Source organism: Diceros bicornis, chromosome 4 (genome assembly GCF_020826845.1).
Source record: "Diceros bicornis minor isolate mBicDic1 chromosome 4, mDicBic1.mat.cur, whole genome shotgun sequence".
In the NCBI taxonomy this organism is placed as follows: domain Eukaryota; kingdom Metazoa; phylum Chordata; class Mammalia; order Perissodactyla; family Rhinocerotidae; genus Diceros; species Diceros bicornis.
Window position 1 is genome coordinate 12,528,033 of NC_080743.1, and position 23,651 is coordinate 12,551,683.

Here is a 23,651-nt window from a genome sequence, read left to right on the forward strand (position 1 = left end):
ATTTAGTTTAGATAAAGACTTCCAGCATGGAACACTGTTAGGAAGTAACCATTAGGAGCTGTGTAAAAGGGATGTAAGGGTAGTACTACACAAAGACAAAATAGACAAACACAATTTTTAATTCCTTGTAGACTTTATTGCAGGCTACCATGTTGTGAAAACAAAAGCAGATCGTTCTTAATGTGTCAAATTTGTTAATTAATTTAAATCAAAATATATGACCCCCCTAATCACACAGATAATCCTAAATCTACTTTGAAAAGCTGATCAATCAAGAAGTATCTATTTGGAGACTGTGTACCTACTATCATATTATACCAAAGATAAGGCTGTTGTCCTCACAGAATATAAGGATCATTGGTAATCAACCACTAACATAGCGAATGTACTAAAATTTGGGGAAATATTGGAAAACTAACAAATTTTCTGGACATTGTTTATCTTGCCTTTCCAAGAGACTTGTAGATCCAAATGAGATTAGTTTGGAAAACAGGTCTTGTTTAATCCAGAAAACCTTCAGAGTCCAATACAGTTCTAGGCTAATCAGAGACTAAAGAACCTTTATAAAGAGAAGTACTCTTGGAAATCAAGCAGTCTTATTTTGAATTAGCATGTTTTACTCAAAGGTATGGAATTAATGATCAAGTATCAGTAATTTCTGTAATGCACCCCAATGCCATGCCCACTAACACTCTACTTCCTACTACAATGACTCCTTGATTAGAGGTAGAAGGCTTAAAGAATATTGCCACCTATAAAATAACTTGTACTCCAAAGCCCATGATCTCTAAAGCCAAATCTTGGTTTTTAATACAAGAAATTCACTGAATCAAATGAATGCTAAATAAAGCAAAGATAGTGTAAGGAAAACTGGGGTAAGAAACCTCTGATTACTGGGAAATACATGTAAGAATTAATCATGATGAGAGAAGAATCATCTTTCCAGTAGCCCCACTGCTGTGAATGATATCTTCATGAGCCTGGGCCACCTTCTCCAATGGATACTGAGAACCTATTACAGGTGTCAACCAACCGACTTCCATCCCAGCTTGAAGGGCTGCTGCGAACTGCTGAAATTCCTCCTAAGAAAAAGGTTTTTTTTTTTAATAGAAGAACAAGAACATATGACATTTTTCAGAAGCATTAAAAATTTTCAGAATCTAAGAGTTAGATCATAAAGATTTCCTACAAATGTGTGGATTTTGTCAACTTGTCCAGAACTACAGAAAAAGTAGTTCTCTATAGGACAACCATAAGTCCAATTTGTCTGAGACAGTCTCAGTTTACTAAATACCTATTGTGCTAGAGTAATTACTAACAGTATCTCCTGTCTCTCTCAAAAGTGTCCTGACTTGGAAAATAGATTATATTGTCTCCATAGTTATCTTCTAGTGACTAATCCTTAACCCACTGGCCTAGTCAGATAACTAAGCCTAACACCTACTTAAACTTTCAGTCTGCCTGACTAGGCAAATTGTATCAATATTTAAGTTACCAAAATCAGAATCCCTTCTTTTCCTACCTTGGTTGATGAATAGAGAGTAACTCCAATTATACTAGATTCCTTTACCATGGTGTCCCGTGGGTTTATTTCAATAGGACCTCTGCTGCCAACAACCTATTATGAAAAACACCAAGTATATAGTCAAAGATTACTGCAAAATAGCTTTAAATTACGGTAAAACGTCAAAGTGGTAAAAAAAATGAAATACTTACTATTACTCGTCCTCCACGTGACAGAAGATTCAAATCATTACTGAGATTTACATTGGCTAACATTTCAATAATCACATTGATTCCTTTTTCACCAACAGATTTCTGTATAATATAAAAGAATGCAGAGTCAGATAAGAAAACAACTAAAAAAACTGTAAAATAGTTATCATAGTCCCATATATTACAGAAATGTGTTTCAACTGACATAAAATGCTACATTTTTAAGACTAATAATGCAAATTGTAAAATGATCTAAATATATGGTGATGATGTAATTCCAAGGAACCAGCCACAACACTAAAAATGATAAAGATTTTTGCTAAATAAATTGTTATAATGAAATAAAATTTGTCTAGAATTTTTAGGTGCTTAGACTCAACTTGATATAAAATACTTCTTCCTTAGCTAAAAATTTTCTATCTTCAAAACGTATTTCCATAGAAAAACAAACAACAAATAAAAAATCCAAAACCCCAATGGGGCTCCCATTTTCATTAAAAAATAAAAATCAAAAGATAAAAAATCATTGGCTGTTTGGTGATGCACGATTTTTTTTGTTCTAAGTGTGTTATAGTCAGCTTGGCACCCTACTTCTTTTCTTTTGGGCTCTCAGATGTTGGTTCCCAGCATCCAAAACTGGCTCTTAGATAAGCTATACATGTCTACCTTATATTCATTTTATTTTAACAAAAAGATGAGTATCTGTGTCAGGCACAGAGCTTGGTACTGGGAATTCAAAGATGGACATAGGGAGCTCAAAACAAAGCTAGGGAGAAAGATGGAAAATACAGCTGTCATAGCTGTAATGTAATGGGCTAAGCACTACATTAGCAGAAATAAACCATAAGTTATAGAGAAAAAAAGTTACAACTCTGATCACCTGTAGAGGTCAGAGAAAGCTCCACAGAGATGATGACGTAGGCATTGAGGGATGAACAGGAGTTCCTTAAGCGAAAAAGAGCAAAGAGGAGCAAAGGGAAGCAAGGTTAGTCTGGACAGAAGAAACAGAAAAGCAAAGACGTAGGGACTGAGAGTACAACTCAGGCCTGGAAAGTAGCACAGCAGAGCTGGAGTGTGTAACTGGGGAGGTGGGGAGCGGGGAAGAGGTAGGAAGAGACTGTAAATTGGTACAGATTGTGAAAATACATTGAGTGCCATGTTAAAGGATTTGGATGAGGTATGATTATTCCTCCAAAGCATCCAGTTAACAAATAAACTTTATTCCCTAGACTAGACAGATCCAGTTTGTAATCTGTGGATATCTCACCTTCCATGGAAAATTTACACCAACAGAAATTATATTAAAAACACCTTGTGATTGCCAGAGGCAGGGAGTGGGGTGGGGAGGTGATATGGGTGAAGGGGTCAAAAGGTACAAACTTCCAGTTACAAAATAAATAAGCCATGAGGATGTAATGCACAGCATGGGGACTTAGTTAATAATACCATATTGCATATTTGAAAGTTGCTACGAGTAGATCATAAAAACTCTCATCACAAAAAAAATTTTTCTATGTATGGTAATGGATGCTAACTAGACTTACTGTGACGATCATTCTGCAATATATACAAATATTGGGGAAAAAAACCCTTCACAACTGCAAATGCAAAGCTGTGGCTTTACTTAAAATGTGATTTGCACTAAGAGTACCAATTTTTATAGCTATAAGACTCTAGAGAGGCTATATTTTATTTGATAAATATAAACAAGACAGAAATGATAGTGAAGATTTGAAAATTAGACATCTTTGTTTTTAAATTAATTAAAACTTTAAAACACACAGGCATTAAAAATGGAGTAAACAACTTCAAGAGAGCGGTTGATAAAAGAACTTACAAAAAAAGTGTTGTTACAAAAAAAAAAAAAGTATGTCTCCCAAGAAACAAAATGTTACTTTTATAAAACTGTAGAATAATTTTACCTTAATGTTATCAATATAATTAACTTCTCTGTGATTAAACACTTCATGGGCTCCATTTTGTAAAACAATGTTTCGTCCTTCCTCAGTACCAGCTGTGCCCAAAACCTTTAAGCCATAAGCTCTAGCAATTTGGCATGTCGCTAGTCCAACCTGAAAAACAAAATATAACCCAGGAGTTTTCGATTCTTTGCATCCCTGCAAACATCTATTAAATATATATAATGAACTTATGGTGCTTCTAGGTCCTACCCTGTCCTCAAGGAACTTCGAGTCTCAATGAAGAAATGAGAACACTAGTTAACTTTTATTGAGCATTTAAAATGAATGTGCCGGGTACCAAGCTAAATACTTCCTATGCAGTGCTTTACTTCATCCTCACAATGAGGCTAGGAAGCAGATATTATTATTGTCCATACTCTATAGATGAGAAAACTGAAGCTTATAAAATGTAAGTAACTTGTCCAGGTCAGAGATGGAAACAGGACCAATCCCAGAGCTGGACCAGATCAGGCTGGAGAGAGGCCTGAGCTTTTAACCCTTGCATTGAAGCGTTTGCTTAGCATCTGCTTTGTGCAAAAGGTGCAGGGCTTAAAGATAATCCCAATATGCTCACTGACTTCACACTTTAACTGCACATACAAAATACTATATAACAAATGTAAGGCCTCTCCCATTTAAGTGAAAGACAGGTACATGGGCAAATTAATTTATTCATCCATATGATGATCATTTATTGAGAGTTTACTATGTGCTAGACGTGGTACTTCATGCAAGAAACTTACATCCTAAGGAAGGGGGAAGATAATAAATACACGAACAAATAAATGAATAAAGTAAATTCAGAAAATGAAAAGTGCTGTGAAAAAAATAAAACAGCCTAATGGGTTAGAAAGAGACAGGGAGAGGGGCTAGTTAGGTGGTCAGGAGAGGCCACTCTGAAGAGATGAGACCTGAACGAGGTGAGGGACGAGCTGCGAGATGATCTGCGATGCCCCGTGGAGAATGTCGTGGGCAGAATGCTGTGGTGAACCTGGTGAAGTGGGAATGAGCTTGGGAGGGTCAAAGGACAAACAGAGGATCAGTGTGGCTTGAGGGCGTGGCATGTGGGAGAGAATGGAGGGTGAGGCCAGAGGGACACGGAGAGACCAGGCACACAGGGCCTTGGAGGTCAAGGTTTTGGATTATCTTTAAGAGCTATGCAGAACTACTGGAGAGCTTAAGCAAGAGTATGATAGGATCCGATTTAGGCTTTCAAAAGAACTCTCCAATTATATGAGAGGCAAAAAGAAGGTGAGGGGAAAATCGGAGTAGGAAGATTGGGCCTTCCTCATAGGTTGAATGTGGGAGGTGAGGAAAAGAGAAAAATCAAGGTGTCTCCTAGGTCCGTGGCCAGATCAACTGGGTAGATTAATGAGGATGAGGAAGATAAGGGAGGATCAAGTTTGTGAGAGCATCAAGACTTCACTTCAAGCATGCTGAGCTGTATACTGCTCCCGTAACTGAAGATGTTCAGCAATCAGCTGAATAGGGGTATGGACCCGAAAGCGTTCAGAGTTGGAAATATAAATTTGAGATTCATCAGTTTGTAGATGCCATGGGATTGAATGAAATCACTAGATCATCAGATAAATGTGCTTTGTATAAAGGAGAAATAAAAGTATTTTAGGAATATAGATAAAAGCAATTATTTAAACTGCAGTACTAGGAAATATGTTTGAATACATGCCAGATGAATGGTACAGGTAAGTGTCACATACACTTACAGCAGGGTTTCTCAAACTTGGCACTACTGACATTTTGGTCCAGACAATTCTTTGTTGTGGGGCTATCCTGTGCAGAGAAGGATGGTTAGCAGCATGCCTGGCTTCTACCCACTAGATCCCCTCTACCCAGTTGTGACAACCAAAAACGTCCCCAGACACTGCCAAATGTCCCTGAGGGGGAGGAGGGATGATGTAAAATCACCACTTATAGATAACCATTGGTGTAGAGGAAGATAAGATTCTTATGGGTTGGGCACCCATAAGGTGGGTTTGGACATTCTAAGACAGAAAAGACTTAGAATGAAAAATGATGACGGAAACTAATTAAAATTATAACAGAATCACAGACGGCTAGGCCTGAACTAGACCTTAAAGACTGTATGGCTCATGGGCATGATGAAGCTGAACTCAGCTGGGTGATGGCAGGGATCTGTTTGATTTCACCAAAACACACACACAGACCTCACTGTCCACGGAGGGAGAGAGACAGTCTCAGGAAATACAATCACTAAGGGGTTAGCATGATTGACTTTTTTCTACTTTATATTTCAATTAAAAAAAACAACCAGGCTTCTATTAAAACCATGTTTTAAACTAAAGATTTACTGTAAATACATCTACTTATGCTCTGACTACCTTAATGGGCACTCAATAGCTATTTTAACGGCTCTGCTTATCCTATTCTTGTCAACAATTACACCAGCAATACTCCTTCAATAGATTATCTACCATTTTGTGTCAACTATTTTGCTTCTGTTTATTTTGCTGACACTAAAATAGGGCACTCCCCAACAACATATTTGGATAAAGCTGTGTTTATAAATCTCACATCATTTTAAATACACAGCATAATCCCGAAGGTATTTGAATTAAATGAGGACAGAAAGTACAAACAGAAGCAAGACAAAACCCAGCGCTGTTTCCCTCTGATAGGGCAGGCCACCAGCCTATCATGCCAGCTGGGGATTTAACAAACTGAGCCAGCTCAGAGAACAGTGTGGATTTTGCCTTTAAAAAAAAAAATCATGGTGAAGCAATGAGGCTTTTTACAAAAAGGTAAAGGGAATAAAAAGAGATTTTCTTTAAACTCTTCTCTCCCCTTCCTACTGAAATCTCTCCCTCCATACAGAGCACCAGGTTAGCTCTCTGAAAGCCAAAGCAATTTAAATAAATGCATGTGTTCGACAGATCCTTCTTTAGGGTTAAATTTAATTTAACCCCAAAAGAGCCTCTTCAGTGAAGCTAAACAATGGGAGTTTTTGACAAGGTATATCTGTCATAGTTTCCCAAGCCCCATAAAGACAATCTTGGTGATTTTTAGTAAAAAGTCTGATCTGTGAAATCCTTCAGAATTGATGTATTTGAGGAACATAGGAAGCTGAATGTGAAACCCTGTGATTCATCTATCAAAAGTAACAGAAACACAATGGACTGAATTCTGTTTGTATTACCTTTAGAGGTAAATTCATTTTCAGAATGCCACTCATTATTCTGGGGACAATGTGCCATGTGATAGGCGACTTCATTGAATCTACTCTCCAGAATACAAAGTGCACCGAGAAGGGTTAACCAGCTTCTCAAGGTGAGCCATCTAGCCCCAGGCCCTTTATTTTAAAAATGCGAAATCTTGTCTCCAAAATTTCTAAAGCCTCTCCAATGAAGGATAGAGGTCATGTGGATTTCTTGGTAAATTCCAACCTCACAGCTCTAACTTTTCCTCTAAGCTCCTCAGAGGCAGATGAGAGCCAGTCTCTTGAAGAGGTTTCTGACAGCCCTGCATTGGTGATTTCACCAAAGGGCTTGTTTTATCGTCCGGAGTCCTCCCTCCCTGCCCCCCCATCAGCATTTTAAGCCACGGGTTGTGGTGTTAAGGACACAGCCTATACTGTGCACTCCACGAGTGTCATCGGAGCTCGGCAGGCAGGCAGGGGGGAGGAGACGGGAAGGACTAAGAAGTCACAGTGTGGCTTCACAGTGCTGTCTGGGGCAACACTGGTGAAACTTTAATGAGCCTGAGTTTCCTTATCTAGGGGAATATGGAATTTATGTTAACCTTCAAGTACTCTTTAAAATTCTAAATAAATATTCTTATAATATTTGCTACCTGAAGGCAAAAGCAAAGCCAGTTTATCTTTTCCACACCCAACACAAGGGGGAAAAGCTAATACATGCATTTTTGATGGGCTAATCTGTTGAATTTTATTAACCAAGAAATGCTAAACTAATGACAAGGAATCACCTTCAGAAGACAGAATTTCAAGAAGCTTCACTACGTAAAGGAAAAAAGCACCCTTGGCTCTATTTATAAACTTGGCTTCTAAAAATGACTTGAAAGAAATATACTGTGAAACACACAAACGTAAGCACATTTAAAATAAACTTAAAAAAAAAATACTTACTCCTCCACTAGCCCCGTGAACCAGAACAGTTTCTCCAGCCTTCACATGGGCTCTGCAAAAGAAAGCACAGGTTCATCAACTGCCTTTGAAGCTAAGTAAGCTCAGGTGGTTTTCACTATTCTTAAGGAAATTCTACCCTCGGTTCAGCTAACACTTACCCCCAGAGGAAACTCGTCCTGATACACAAGCCAAGATCTTCTCCAAGCTTCATGGGATCAAACAATGGTTCTTCAGAGCCACAGAGAAAAGAAAACCTTCATTCATCTATTTATTCAACACATGTTTACTGGGAGTCTGTTATGTGCCAGGCACTGTGCTGGGTGCCGGGATCACATCCGGGTGGAACCTTCTAAGAGGCTGCAGTCCGTGTAGGCGTGTTAAGTGAAACTGCTGAACTGAGAGGAAGTAGAGTCTCTCATTCCCACAGGTTCCCACAGACAGCGTCTCAAAACAGGTTTAGTATAGCCCAGTCTTTATTCTGTGCTCCAGAGTAACACCCAAGGAAACGCAGCGGCTAGACTACGTAGGGAAACATTCTTCCTTCTCCATGCCCTGAACATCGGGTTGCACAGCCTGCAAGCCCTCATTTCAGAAAGCAAAGCTGAGTCAGCAGTGGGAGGAGAGTAGGAAATACAATAAATCCTGTCCCATGGGAGCCCAATAAAGGCTCCCATGTCACCCTCTAAAATGCCCAGATCCTCTGGTGAAATGACATATACTTTTTACTTCTGGTTCATACCACTTTTCCATTATACTGAAAACAAGGCACATGCAGCAAGCCTGACAGGGGATGCTTTATTATTCCAGATGGACAAGTGCTGAGGTCACAAGCCAGTATCTGTCATGTGAGCCAGATCTGACTCTCAGGGAGGACCTCACTTCCTAGAACAATAGGGGGTGGCCACCCTGTACAGACACTCTGTGCAGTCTGGGAGTGAGAACACAGTCACACGAGTCCTGCTCGAAGCTGTGTGCCCACAGCTGACAAATGGCCATGATGAGCAGTAAATGAAGCTTTCTCCAACACTCTCTGCTTGAGATAAGGAGACTGAGGGCAGTGAGTTCAACTGAGGGTATGAAATGATAAACTGAGATCACTATCCCCCAAACACTTTGACATTTTAAAAGTAAAATACAAATGTAAGGGAATAGGATTACTAACGTTATTCTATGGGATATGAAACACTTCCCAATGAATTTTCTTTTTAAATCTTATAAACAACCCCTCAGACACTAACAGCACATTCTCCTAAATCCCTGGGCCTGGGGTGGGTGGAGAGAAAGGCCAAATCCTCCCCGGATCCCCACTGCTATGATCCTTCTATCTTTATGTAGAGTCACTGTGATGGTTAATTTCATGTGTCAACTTGGCTGGGCCATGGTGCCAGATATGTGGTCAAACTTTACTCTGGATGTTTCTGTGAAGGTGTTTTTCGGATAAGATTAACACTGAAATCAGTAGACTGAATAAAGCAGACTGCCCTCTATAATGTGGATGGGCCACAACCCATCAGTTGAAGGCCTTACTAGAACAAAAACTGACTTCTCCCACGCAAGAAGGGATTCTGCCAGCAGACTGCCTTTGGACTTGAACTGCAACTCTTCTCTGGGTACCAGCCTGCTGGTCCACCCTATCAGATTTTTAGACTCACCAAGCCTCCACAATCACATGAGCCAATTCCTTAACATCAGCACCTCTCTCTCTCTCGCTCTGTCTCTCTCTGTGTCTCTCTCTGTCTCCACATTCTGTTGGCTCTGTTTCTCTGAGAACCCTGACTAACACAGTCATCTCCCCCTGACACCCATGGCAGGGGATCCAACACTTGGCCTGGTCTTCCATGCTGCTGTCCCCTACTCCCTCCTAGTCACTGAAGACTAGCACCCGGCACATAGGCTGTCTCTTCCACCACAAATCCAGCCCCAATCTAGGAAATTTCAACATTCACCAGGAGGACAACCTCGCATCAGAAGTCCTGAATTCTCCTCCACTTTAGCCACGCCCTCCCAGGGCTAAACCGGGTAACACCCCAATCACTCTACCTGAGAAACATGAGGCACGTAAACCAATATTATCACAGTAATCTCCGACCCTAATTCTGCAAGACCGTATTCTCTAAAAACCTTTTCTTCAACTTCACAGAGATTGCTGTCTCTCAGCTGCTCTATTTCTGCCCACCTGCTGCTCCTGGCCTCATTTCTTCCCCGAGCCAGCCTGCAGCCCATGGTAGATTAGTCTCCATTCAAGGGATCAATTTCCTCTTTTGGCCTCAACCTACCCAACCAAGCTTCTGTCCCACCACTCTACTGAAAATGATCTGACTAAAGTCACCAATGACCTCCTAATTGCTAAGCCCAACTGCTATTTTATTCACTGCTGCATTTGACAGCAAGCTTCCCTCCTTGGTAGCAATATCAGCCTCTACCCCAACACCATCAACGCTGACTGAGCGCTTACCCTGTGCCAGGCTCTGTACTAAGAGTTCTACAGGCATTACCTCATTTAATTCTCACCATACCCCTATGAGGTAGGTGCTATTAGTTTTTCAATCAGTAAACTGCAGCTGAGACAGGGAAGTACCTTGACCAAGTCATCTAGCCAGGAGCAGGTGAAGACAGCACTCTAACCCAAGTCTTCCTGCCTTCAAAGCCCATGAGCTTAACAGACGTTTAAGGGACACCTCTAGACTCTTGGCCTTGGGATACACTCCCTTTGGTCCTCTCAGGACTCTGTCCCCTATCTCTGACTTCACTCTTAAATGGTGATGTTTACTAAGGTTCTATTCTCATTCCCCTGTTCTTCTCACTCCCTGAGGGATTTCAATCACTTTTATCTTGTCACCTCTCATCCATATGCTGATATCCTCAATCTTATATCTCTAGACTTCAAGCTTCAGACTCTTTCCTCCAATAGGCTGCTGAACTTCTCCATTACAACGTCTGTCTCGGTTTCAAGTCCACAACCGAACTCAGCTTCCCTTTGAAACTTTTTCTCCTTTTCTTGGTCACAGTTAAACATTAGCCAAGCTAGAAAGCTAGAAGTATTCTTAAGTTCTCCTCTCCCTCATTCTCCACATGCAAACAGTCACCCAGTTGTCCCGATTTTACCCCCTAATAGTCATCCCTTCCCCACTCCCTTTTGTCCCATGACCCTTGCTCTGGCCCATAAGAATTTGGCCTAGAGGATACTTCTAGAAGACCCTCCCATCTCTTTCTCCATTCCTGCCTTCAAATCCATCCTTTACACAGCAGATAAGTGATCTCATTAAAACACAAATACGATAATACCATGCTCCTGAATAAAACATTTCATGACCTCCAATCCCTCACAGAACAATGTGTGAGTTCTATGATCTAGCTTTTTACAATCTGATACCTACCTATTTGATGATGACAACTAACATTTATTGAGAGATTACTATGTTCCAACCTTATTCTTTGCCAGTCTTTGCCTTGAAATCTTCTATCCAAAAAAACCAAATTGCTATAGCTCTCCCCAGACGCCATGATGTTTTTCCCCACGCACCAGGCTATTCCCATTGTCTAGAAAGCCCTCTCTCCCAGCTACACTTCCCCAGGCTCTTTCCTAATTCTGATCCTTTTCAAATACCTAAGAAATCTGATCAAAATATAGATTCTCATGTCCCAGCCAGGGAAACTGGTGGGTCTGGGGTAGGGCCCTACACTACACTTTCAAATTGCAGCCATTAGTTTCCATGGCTGGATAACAAGATTTTTAAACTATGGCTTTAAAATAATCCAAGTTTTACAGCATGCCAGGAAGCCCTACCTCATCACCAGAGTCACATCCCTTGTGATCCCAGAAAGCCCTATGGACATCTCTATCACTGTCCTTGTCACATGTATATAAACAGTACTCTTATGTCTATCTCTCTAACTAGACTATGAGCATCTTAAAGACAAAGACAGTGTTTGCTCTTCTTTGTATCTCTAGAGATAAGAACCATCTCCCAAATTAGCACAGCTTACACTCCACAAAAGCTTAATGGTAACGAAATGGTAACCCAAAATGAGAGACAGACAGATGGACGAACAGTAGGAAGGCAATTATGACTGTCCTCCTTTGGTGTTGGCTATATAATTACCTGTGGAACAGAGCTCGATACGCAGTAAAATATGGGATACCGATGGCGGCTCCTTGTTTAAAGTCCAGTCTTTCTGGCAGTGGGTAAACGGTGTGATCTGCTGCAAGAGCGTACTCGGCATAGCCCCCAGAGATCGTTTTGGTAGTGAACACTCGGTCACCTTTCTGGGGAAAGCAACAAGTTCATAAATGCATCAGGGCTCAAAAATGATGTCAAAATGGGTATAATCCTTTATAATGCAACCCTTATAACAAGAAATAAGTATTTATATATTATATTCTACATCTTCAGGTCTCATAAAATAACTTTAAAATACTGACCGTTTTAAAATGTTTTTTAATGGAAACCAGTAAGATGAAAAATGAAGAGGGATAGGAAATAAGAGGCAAGAGAACCCCCAGAATGGATAACTAAGCTTTCCTGAGAGCTCACTGGGCTAGGCCCTGCATTAAGGGTCTCGTGAATATCATCTAATCGATCTTCACAACAGCCTATGAGGTAAGTACTTTTATTATCTCCACTTTAGATTAATCCCACAATACAGACAAGGAAATTGAGGCAAAAATAAGTTCAGTAACTTGCTCAGATCAAAGCAGTTAGCAAATGGCACTTAATACAAATCATCATTTTTTGCCCAAAATACTAGGGAGAAAAAACAAATAAAATATAAAGTTCTTCTATACACCAAATACCTGTTCTAAATCCTTTCCATAGATTTCTTCACCCCTGCATGTCCCTCATTTTTCATGCATACACCAAAAAGCAGGAAACTCTGCCTGGATCCTGACAGCAGGAAAAGCCAGGACAGGCTTCTTCACTTGTCACGGCACCACACTCACAGCAAACTCTCAATAAACTTGTGCCAGGCCCTCGCTGTTGAACAGCAGAGGCGCAGCCGAGGGCGAGGTGAGGCACTGTGCAAGCATGACGGGCATGCCCAACAGGACTGCCCGCTAGGACATCAGACTGCTCGCTGCAAACACTGCCCTGACTTCTCTTTCTGGGAAAAAGTGTAAATATTCCTTGGAATGAGTAAAACATTAAGGCAGTAACTGTCAGCATACTTGAATTTGTCCTATAATAAAGAGACCTGAAAAAGTAACACACTATGCGTGGGGGATCGACAAACAAGATTCAGCAGCATCTTGGAGTCAAAGACAAGCATCAGCGCTTAAGGGCGCTGCCTGCAGATGGTCAAGAATGACCATGTTAAGATTAATCTTGTTTTTACAGCTTAAACACAGGTTGCACTGATTTCTGTACAATGAAACAGTCACTAAGAATCTACTATACAGGAAGCATTGCTTTGAGCTCTGTGAGGGATACTAATAGCAAGACACTCTCCTTAATCTCAAGCAGCTTAAACTCTAGGAAGAGATAGAAGAAAAGGACAGAAATAATTACAAAGCAAGGCAAACATGATGAGCCATCAAAGATAAGTACAAGAAAAAGAAAGGAATTATTGCTAGGTTGAGGGACTCAAGAATAGCTTCACTGAGAAGCTAATATTTGAGGTAGGTCTTGAAGGATGGGACAAGATTTTGAAAAGGAGAACTGGGAAGAGTCATTAGGAGTGAAGGAGACAAACTAAAGAAACAGTGACAGGAACAAATGCTGAGAAATCGCCAGCATTCATTCCCAATGAGTAAGTGGTCCAATGTACAGAATGTAATCGTTTCAGGAGATAAAATGAAAAGAAATTAAAGCTGGAGTGTGAAATCCCTTGAACTCATGTTTATAAGTTTCAGTTTAATTCTGCCAAGCAGAAGAACCAGTAGGAACAAAGACAAAGAGATGAAAGAGCATGGGACGTACAGGAAGAACCCAGCTCATTACTAAAGAATAAACTACAGGGTGAGAAGGAATGGAAGATAAGAAGGGAAAGATAAGTGGGAGAGAGAGCTTGAAACAGTCTTCTTTCATAACATAAGCAGTTTCAACAATACCCTGAAATCTAGAAGGAATTAATGCAAGAATTAAAATAGAGGCGTAAAACAATCAGAATCACATTTCAGAAAATCACTTCTTATAGAGCAAGGAGAAATTCAAGGGGAAGGAGGGAGGGAGGTAAGTTAAGTGTTTATTATAGAAATCTGGGTAAGGGACTAGGTAAAATAACCTGAATGAAACTACAGGCATTAAGAATGGAAAGAGGAGAGAGAAAAGGCTTCTAGAAAGGGAGAGCTGAGTGAGGGAGAGTGAAGAGGTAAGTCTCAAACCCCAGAAGTCACCAAGACAGTCACACGAGAGAGGAGCAGATCTGACGTGAGAAAAGACGAGCTCAGTTTTAGACACACTGAGTAAGAGGGTCCTGGAGGCTGACGATGGGGTCCCATTCTCTCCAACACAACTTTCTGTGCTGACGGAAATGGTCTACATCAGTTCTGTCCAATAGGGTAGCCACTAGACGCATGCGGCTATTAGGCAGTTGAAATGTTGCTAGTGCAACTGAGGAACCAAACTTTTTATTTTAATTTAATTTGAATTTTAAATAGCCACATGTGGCTAGTGGCTACCCTATTGGACAGCACAGGTCCAGAGCTTAGTAGAAAACTCTAAGCTAAGGACGTCACAAGTGATAACGGAAACCATGGGGGTGCATGAGGTCATCATGAAGAAGGTAAGAAGACAGAGCAGAGGTCTAGTTGGGGACTGAGACTCTTGGGCAACACCAAGATTTGAGGAGCATCCAGAGAAAAAGAGGCTTGAAAAAGGATGACCAGAGAGGAAGCAGGGAGGAGAGCAGGAGAAAATGGTGTCACAGAAGCTGAAGAAAAAGTTTTTTTTTTTTTCTTGTGAGGAAGATCAGCCCTGAGCTAACATCCGATGCCAATCCTCCTCTTTTTTGCTGAGGAAGATTGGCCCTGGGCTAACATCAGTGCCCATCTTCCTCTACTTTATATGGGATGCTGCCACAGCATGGCCTGACAAGCGGTGTGTCGGTGCATGCCCGGGATCCAGGCCAGTGAACCCTCGGGCTGCCGAAGCGGAGTGCGTGTACTTAACCCGCTGTGCCACTGGGCCAGCCCCGAAAAAGTTTTTTAAGAAAGAGTAAGTGGCTGAGAGTGTCAAATGTCACAGAGAAGTCAAGAGAGATAATGACATAAAAGGGCCCATTAACTCCAGCAATACAGACGCCATTAGTGACATTAGCAAGAGTCCTTTCAGTGGAGAGATGGGGGCAAAAGCCAGATTGCCACAGACTGAGGAGGGGACAGTGTAGGAATCCGCTTGCCTTCAGTGTAGGGCGCCGTTAATCTACTCAGTCTCAGTCCAATTTTGATAAATGTGCTGCCCAAGTTGAGCAGGTCAAGGAATTATGAGGAAAGATGATAGACCACGAATATGTTATCTATGTTTTCTAAGTCTTTTGGCATATAAATAACAAAAGCCCTGATTATAACAGTCATTGACTCAATCCCCTTTGTCTGAGTCACAGCTCTCAACATGTACATGACCTTGCATTTTTTCATCTTTTACTTCTTCAAAAGATTTAGCCTTTCCTTTACTCTGTGAAGCTAAATTTATAGAAGGAATTAAAAATTATGTTGGCTTGGGTGTTATCAAGAGTTAGGAAATAGTATAATTTCCTTGCTTGTTGTCTTTCCTTAAGTATTTCTGCTAAATCAAAGGGAAAACAGTCAATTCTGTGGGGATGTGAAGATAGAGAAATTACCCAGCACTTATCCCCAACAACGCAAACAAGCAAGGCCTCTGGATAAAAGGTAATTTCTTTTTTGACTAGAGGAGTCCCCCAAGTGGTAGAAATTGTGTAATGGGGCCTTTTAAAGACTTAACTACAGATACATTTTAAAGCTCTGTTAAGATATTTTAAGAAAAAATATTAAGCCAAAATAGAAATAATTAAAAATGTAATACCTTGAAAGCAGATACATTATCTCCAACAGCTTCTATTACCCCAGCCACATCTGAACCAGGAGTATAGGGTAAGAGTGGTTTTATATTGTGAGTGCCAGAGCGAATATATGTCTCCACTGGGTTGACACCACATGCGTGGACTTTGATTAGAACCTGCAAAGAAAATGTATTTGAGTTGACACAGAGCATTTAGGTATTCATTCAGCATTATGCTAGGACTATACTGATTATGGGGGCTATAAAAATGGAGGAAAAAACCTTGCCATCAGTGAGCCCACATTCCAGTTTTGCAAACCAACAAACAAATAAAAAGATAAGACAGAATGGTTTATGTGGTATATTAAAACATTTTGGGAAAATAGTGGTGGAAATATTTCAGGGGACGTGTGGCAGAGACCTCTATGTGCTCATGAAACCTATTTCCTTCTCCTCTTTGGTACTGTGGGGAATCAGAACTGGCCACCTCAAGAACAAAAGACTCTGAAAGAAACTTTGACCTCCTCCCCACTAACCGCCTAAAAGAATTTAAGATAGAAGGCCTGTCCCCAGGACAGGCCATCACCATAGATAACTCTGGGTATGGATAGACTGGGAGGGTCCTTGCTAAGCCCATTCTTATCAAAGCTCTGAAAACCAAGTAAAATTAGAAGGGACATTTATATTTGTAAGAGAAATCTCCATTAAGGGGGGATGACCTTATCTCTAGAAACTCTTATCAGTGTGGAAGGCAAGGACTGAAATCTGCATATTAACCTTACATTGTTTTACTGTGCATTTTTGTCATCTCCCACAGCTGACTCCCCTCACTCCCAACATCCTCCTTTGTCTTTAACTGAAGATAGTGTTTAAGATGAGAACCTCCGCCACTTTGTTGAGTTACCCAGTTTTTCCGAGGTCTCTCCCATGTATACATGTTATAAAGCTTTGATTTTCTCCTGTTATTCTGTCTCATGTCAATTTAATTTGTAGCCCAGCCAGAAAGGACCCAGAGTGGGTAGAGGATAGTCTTCCTCCTCTACAGTACATATGAAGAATATTATTTCTTGGCTTCCCTCACCGTCATGAGAAGCCAAAAGTTTGAGTTCCAGCCAACGGAATGTGAGCAAAAGTGCTAAGAACCACTTTCAGGCCTGGCCCATAAAGACCTTCCTAGGCAATCCACAATGGGCTTCCTCCCTTTCATAGTGACCTCAGAAGACAGGTGTTCAAGGTGGCAGGGCCACATGATAGAGGACACCTGAGTCCCCAAATCACTGAAGGAAGAAGGCTACCCACAAACACTTTAGAATTTTGGAATTTAGTGAATGAGGAATAATTTTCTACTGTTGAACCACTCAGATTTTGAGGTTACATCTACTATAGAAGCTAATTTTACCTTAATTAATACAAAATGATTACTTCTGCTATAAGAGTAAGGGAAGGCCTTACAAAGGAAGTGGTAGTTGAGCCAGGCCTTAAAGGATGAGTAGAAATTCTTTTGGAATGGGAGAAAAAGGATGTTTCAGGTAAAAGGAATAGTATGTGCAAAAACAGAAGGAATGAAAGGGCCACTTGGGGAAACCAGAGAAAGCCTGATGCTGTTACTATACAGTCTACTGAGAAGGAGTGATAAGAAATAAATCTATAGAGATGGTTATGGCCAACTGTAAAAACTCTCATAAGGCTTGCTAAAGAAATTAGATTTGGGAGTCATGGAAGGTGCAGTAATGAAAATACATAATTTTTATTGAAAAAGTATACTGTTAAAGTCACTGGAAATGATTAAACTCTACATTTAAATTCTCCTAAATCATATGCAAGAAAGCATGTATGCAGAAGAAAATAGTTTTCCTACCGTGTACAAAATAAAAATCATGAAAGATTGTAAAAGAATAACTTGCTTAAAACTACTTATGACTCCATTCAGAAAAATCCAATATCGCACTGCAGAGATGATTCTCAACTTCAACAATTTTCTCATAACAGGATGTTACTCCTTTTCATACATCTACTGCACTAATTATTAGAATGAAGGTATCTCTGTCAGAGCTCATAGACAGAAACAGTGTAAACTTTGCGTAATTCAGAGTCTTCACAAATCACTGTGGGTCTGCTTCTTCTGAACACTAACTTGATGTGCCAGAGCCTCACACTCGTGTAATGATTGCCCGTATTTAAGTAATTATTTCCACCTGACGGTCTTTTGGAATTGGCACTGCAACATCCGACAGGAGTTTCAGCACTTCTGGTCCACCAAATTCAAAAACTCTAATAGCTCTCATCAACTTCTGTCCAGTTGCCATGGTGATCTAGATAATAATAAAAAAAAAAACAATTAACGTATTGTGGTATTATATGTAGGCTATCACTATGTTTTCTCCCCTGAAGGGGGCAGATCAAACAATTTTTCAACAACAGTTGAAATCATGAGCCTACCACTGATCTCATTTCAAGTTTAAGGACCTTTCATCTTACAAATCCTTCGCCTTACAAAGCAAATACTTCATACTAATTCCTGTGCCTTCAACAAGGGACTCAAACACGCAAACATCTGGACAGACACAGCATGCTACAACACCTCAGGTTTCCTTTTGTATAAGCTTGGGCTGCAACACCTTGGAAATATTAGAAGCTAATGTAAGTGTTATTAACATTAGATAAATAGGTAGAAAAAAATAAAGAATATAATAAACCCATTTACCTGCCACCCAGCTTTAACAAATCTTAACATTTTAAAAACCTAACACATGACAGATAGAACCTAAGCCTCCTGTACCCATCCCCAAACCCATTTCTGCCCCACCCTTCGAGGGGTGGTATTACCATAAACTCCACACTCGCCATTCCCAGCCATGATGTTATTCCACTACTACACGTGGGCCTAGGAGTAAACAATATGTGCTATTGTTCTGCATGTTTTTCAACTACATTTAGATCATGTCATACTGTACTTAATTCTGCAACTTGCTTTTCTGTCTCAGCATGAAGTTTTTGGGATTTTATCAATGTTGAAACACTTGGCTTTACGAAGTTCCTTCATTTTAACAAAGGAGGAAAAACATTAAAAACTAAAAACGCAGCTTTCGTAACACTGTATGTCAACCATACTTCAATAAAAATAATTAAATAAATAAAATAAAACACTGCTTTGTATGTAATCTTTTGTAAATTACAATGGTAATTTACAATTAACCTTTTCTGTCCTACCACTGTTAATTTTAAAATGAAAAGAAAACTGAGAGTTAAAATAAACTCAAAGAAAAGGTAAAGAAAATTTGTACATGAAATCAGACAACTTTGGAAATTTTCCATTCCTACAGAGTTGTAATGAAAGAGTTCTGACTGTATCTCCATAATGTTATTTGTGCATTATCACAATTTCTTGAAATTACCCACATCAAACATTGTTCGACTCTGCCACCGCCTAGAACATCTTCGCTAACTTCTGGAATAATCGTATTCATCAACCATGAGTAGCTGAAACGTCAAAGAGTTGCACAAAGCAGGACTTGAGATGAAAGAATTCAGACTTTCACTGTATTGAAGCTCAACACAGCTCTACTCAGAACAGAGCCCATGCTAACTCTAGAATGTCACTCCATACATGGGGGAGTCAAACGCATCTTGATGGTGTTACTAATGCAAAGTTCCTGAGATGATTAATCAAAAGTTGTGTCATTTTAAAACCTCATGTTTAAAACAATTTAATATAGTACCTAGCACAGAGAATAGTAAATTTTCCCTTGCTAAAAGGTTGTTTAGCAACGAGATATCCCGAAGGGCAGCCCTGGAAGAAAAGGGGGCAGAAGTGGACGGAAAGCCTAAACCTACCCACCCTGGGGAGGAGCTGGGCGGGCCCTGAGTGCCGAGCCCTGTGTCGAGAGCTGGCACTGGGAAGGCGCTCACTCCACACCTACCCAGGGCCTCCTTACTGCATTTTTATTTGGGTCTTCACTCAAGCTGGTATTTCTTAGACAAGAAAGTGAAAAAATAAAGAAAAATAAAACAGAAAAAGAAAAGGTTGCCCAGATCAGATTTTCCATTCTGGAACTAAGAACACAGCTTTTTTTTTCTTTTTTGTCTTCAGCATAGTGTTATGGAAAGAATATGGGCTTTGGAATCTGACAGCTCTCAGTATGAATCCCAGCTCTATCCTCATTTACTAGCCATGTGGCCTTGGGCAAGGCAGTCAATTTTTTTTTGGTGAGGAAGATTAGTCCTGGGCTAACATCTGTGCCCATCTTCCTCTACTTTATATGGGACGCTGCCACAGCATGGCTTGACAAGCGGTGCGTCGGTCCAGGCCTGGGATCTGACCCTGCGAACCTCACGCCTCCGCAGCCGAGCGGGTGAACGTAACCGCCATGCCAGCGAACTTACCCGGCCTGCGTCAGTCAACTTTTTGAGCTTCTTCGTCTGAAAACTGAGCTCCTACTCATGGTTACTGTGCTAGAGACATGGTGAGATCAAGCACAAAACCTGGCAAATGTTGACTCCTATGGATAGCAGATATCAGCATTGCCTTCCCATCCATTTTCTCCCTTCCAATTTCTTATTCATTAAAATGTTCTCAATGCTATTATTCTATAATCATCTTTGATTGAATATAACAATATTTCAGGACTCTGGTTGTAAAAACAAGTCCTTAGCCTCAAAGTGTTCACAGTCTAGAGAATCAAACAAAATATTAATACCAAACACGGGTTGTTATTCACTCAACATGTATTTTTTGAACATCAACTGTAAGCGAGGCACTGTCCTAACCTCGAGAACACAAAGGGCAAAGAGAAACCGACCAGCCCCTCCCCTAGCTCCTGCCCACTCTGGGCCCTCATTCCCTCACATATGTACACACACGCCATGTAAGATCCGTAGCTCTTTTCTACTTCCAATATCTACCTATTTCCTACCTATTTCTTTCTTTCAAGCACTCCCATCTGTCTTTTCACCCACAGACATCACTATTATCCTCAAAAAACCGTAGCAAGAATAAAAGCAAAATTAGCCTGAAATAGGACGTCAAAAATATTTAGCACCTACATTTTGACATTTGCTAAGTTGGGAGAAAAGAACAAAGGAAGGAGGAGACATCCTTAACACTGGGTCTAGAAGACCCCTCCTGCATCCCTCAGTACTTCTCCCTCACCCTCGCAAGCTTGTAAGGAGATGGACATGACCTTGACAGCTCTGTCCTCCACTTCGATTCTGGGGCTGATATTTCCGACTGAGCCTTTGCCACTATGACTGATCAGGCTCCAATCTTTGAACCCCCTCAACTACCCAGAGGATCATCATCTGCTTCATCATACAGGTGTTACGTCAAAAGGAATAATAAAAAGACTAAAATAACACAAATACGCTAATAGTAATTATGATCATTCTTAAACCCCTGCAATACCTGATTTCTTCTAAAAAGCACATCTTGGATGGCCATTGATATAATTATTGTTACAATATGTAGAGAAGCAAGTTATTAAAACCAACATTTAATTGTATGCAGAAATGGAAATAAAACACTACTGATTTTATGGATGAGGAGACATTCCAAGAAGTTAAGAGACTCACCAGGGTCACACAGAAGCAGAGCTGGAACCCAAGTCCTACACCTCTGAAAAAAAGGAAACAAGAGCCCCAAAATGGGGTCACTTGCCTCAGGACAGCAAACCAAGACTTAATATCTAACCTAATTGCAGTTTCAGCCTCTCCCAGGAATGTGACCTCTAACCAGTTAATCTGGAATCGCCTAGTCAGGACTAGAGAGGTCATCTGCACAACAGACCCCTGCCCTCCCCACAAAGGAGGTGACCTTGTCTGACACAATCCACTCTTTGTTGGAAACTTCCTTTTTCCATCCCCTTCTGCCTATAAAAGCTTTCCACTTTTTACAGCTCCTGGGAGCTCCTGTCTATTTGCTAGATGGGATGCTGCCCAATCCATGAATCCTTGAATGTAGCCAATTAGATCTTCAAATTTACTCAGTTGAATTTTGTTTTTTAACAGCCTTAAATGTTGTTAGGTGATTTTTTTCCCTTACTGTACAATCCTTTTCATCTCACCCTTTGAAATGTTGGCATAGAGGACCCTTAATTTCCTAGAGAGATACTTTATATAATGATGATGGTGAGACAGTGAGACAGACAGAGCTGGGAAATTCAACTAACCTGCAGGGGGGATTACATAGTTTATGATTAAAGCATCTGCTCAGAGTTTGAAATTTCTCAAATGCCCATAAGTTAGCACATGATTCTATTAGGAAAACTCACAATTTCCTTTTCTGTAAAGTGGGGCCAATACTCCCCAGCATAGGATCCTTGTGAAGAGGAGCTACAACAGCACATGGTGACTGCTCCACAGCACACCTGGCATGCAGTAAGCTCTGTTATTCAGAGTAAATCCTTTGCAGTCAGCAGGCCTGTCACGTTGCTTGTGTTTTTTAATTAAACTGTACTTCAAATAGGTTTTTCTATTTATCAAATATAAACTTTAAAAAGTTATTTAGAGTACCCTGGTTTAATTTTTGGTTTTACTTTCTACCTACGAAAGGTTGCCAACCATACTTGGCAAATCTAGAAAATACAGAATTTAAATTCTTCCTCAGTGATCTTTTCCATGCTACGCTTGAATCCATTTGGTTTAAATAAAAATTAAAGGAACAGGAAAAAATGTTAGAAATATATTTTAACACAGAATGAACATGTCGATTCACAAAGCAAGGCAAACGCCCATTACGAGAAAAAAGTAGAAGTAAAATTAAATAAGAATTTCTGGCAAGAAATTAAAAAAATAAAAACTTGGAAGGAGAATCAAGCATGACAAAATGGGCTGCTGTTATCAAGAACGACTCATGTAAGCATATTACTTATTATTCTCAACCCAAAAAAATTTAAAAAATTAAAACTGGCCAAAGACAAGTCTCTTCCTGGCTGTGTGACCTGTTCACTGGTCTGGATCTCAGGGTCCACTTCTGATAAGAGGGGGTGGGGGAGGAGTTGAACAGACACTACTACCCGCCGGCGCCCCCGGTTCTCTGATGGAAGGACTGGATGGCACTGGGCTGGCTGCTCCCCAGTGGTGGCGGCGCAGGCTGGTGGGATTATTTGCGGCTGCCGACCGGACACTCACCGGGCGCCCGGTCAGCAGCAGTGGGAATCACAAAGCCATTTCCACCAGCTGCGGACGAACAGTCCAAAGTTTAGTCTTTAATTGTTCAATCATTAACACACCTTCCCCGGTCACTGAGACAAGTCTCCTCTAGGAACTACGTAAACACCTAAGATGTTTTAACAGAGTTTGTAATTTTTTCCCTTTGCAGATTATTCTAGGTGGAGGCCATTGGGGAAAAAAGTCAAAAGAAGACTACACATTTCTCTCCAAAAGTAAGAAGGCAGCACTGATGGCAAAGCAGGAGGGCCGGGCGCAAAGGGCTCCGGCAGCCCTGCAGCTGCGGGACCCGAGCAGGAGAATCCGCTGCCGCCGGAATCCCGAGGCCCGGGCCGGACCGCGGGGAAAACCAAGCGGGGGGCGGCCGGGGGCCGGGGGGCGCCAGGGCTGGGCGCTCAGACCCGCAGGTCCAGTTACCCTGGAGAGCTGCGGATGAGAAACTTGCAGCTCCTGGGGGAACGTGGCTTCGGCCAGGAGCCGCTAAGTCAGCGGGTCTCTGGCAGGACAGTGCGCCCGACAGCGGCGCGGCCATAATCAAGCTCGGCTCCGTGCGGACGAGCGGCGGGGACGGCCGCTGCCTGAACTACTAAGGGGACTTTTTTAGACCACTTACCCGTTCTATAGTGGGTAATCAAAGTCTGCGAGGGCTCTGACGGATTCTACAGAGAAGGGGGACGGGCCCGGCCCTCTTCTACATTTGCGGGCTCCGCCTCGCCCGCCCGCCCCCAG

General features: G+C 41.1%; 1 protein-coding gene across 2 annotated transcripts; it reads right to left on the reverse strand.

The window, feature by feature from the left end:
* Positions 1 to 111: 111 nt before the first annotated feature.
* Positions 112 to 23,638, reverse strand: CRYZ (crystallin zeta). 2 transcript variants are annotated; one of them, XM_058538301.1, is made up of 9 exons: positions 23,536 to 23,638; positions 17,954 to 18,077; positions 15,783 to 15,935; positions 11,904 to 12,067; positions 7,801 to 7,852; positions 3,639 to 3,788; positions 1,717 to 1,818; positions 1,523 to 1,618; positions 112 to 1,082 (listed from the first exon to the last, which is right to left on the reverse strand). In XM_058538301.1, exons 2-9 carry the CDS (start codon positions 18,062 to 18,064, stop codon positions 918 to 920), a joined length of 993 nt encoding a protein of 330 aa, XP_058394284.1. In that variant the 5' UTR covers positions 18,065 to 18,077; positions 23,536 to 23,638; the 3' UTR covers positions 112 to 917. The 2 variants fall into 2 exon arrangements, with proteins under 2 accessions (XP_058394284.1, XP_058394285.1); XM_058538302.1 differs by lacking the exon at positions 23,536 to 23,638 and adding an exon at positions 21,327 to 21,370.
* Between the last annotated feature and the right edge of the window lie 13 nt (positions 23,639 to 23,651).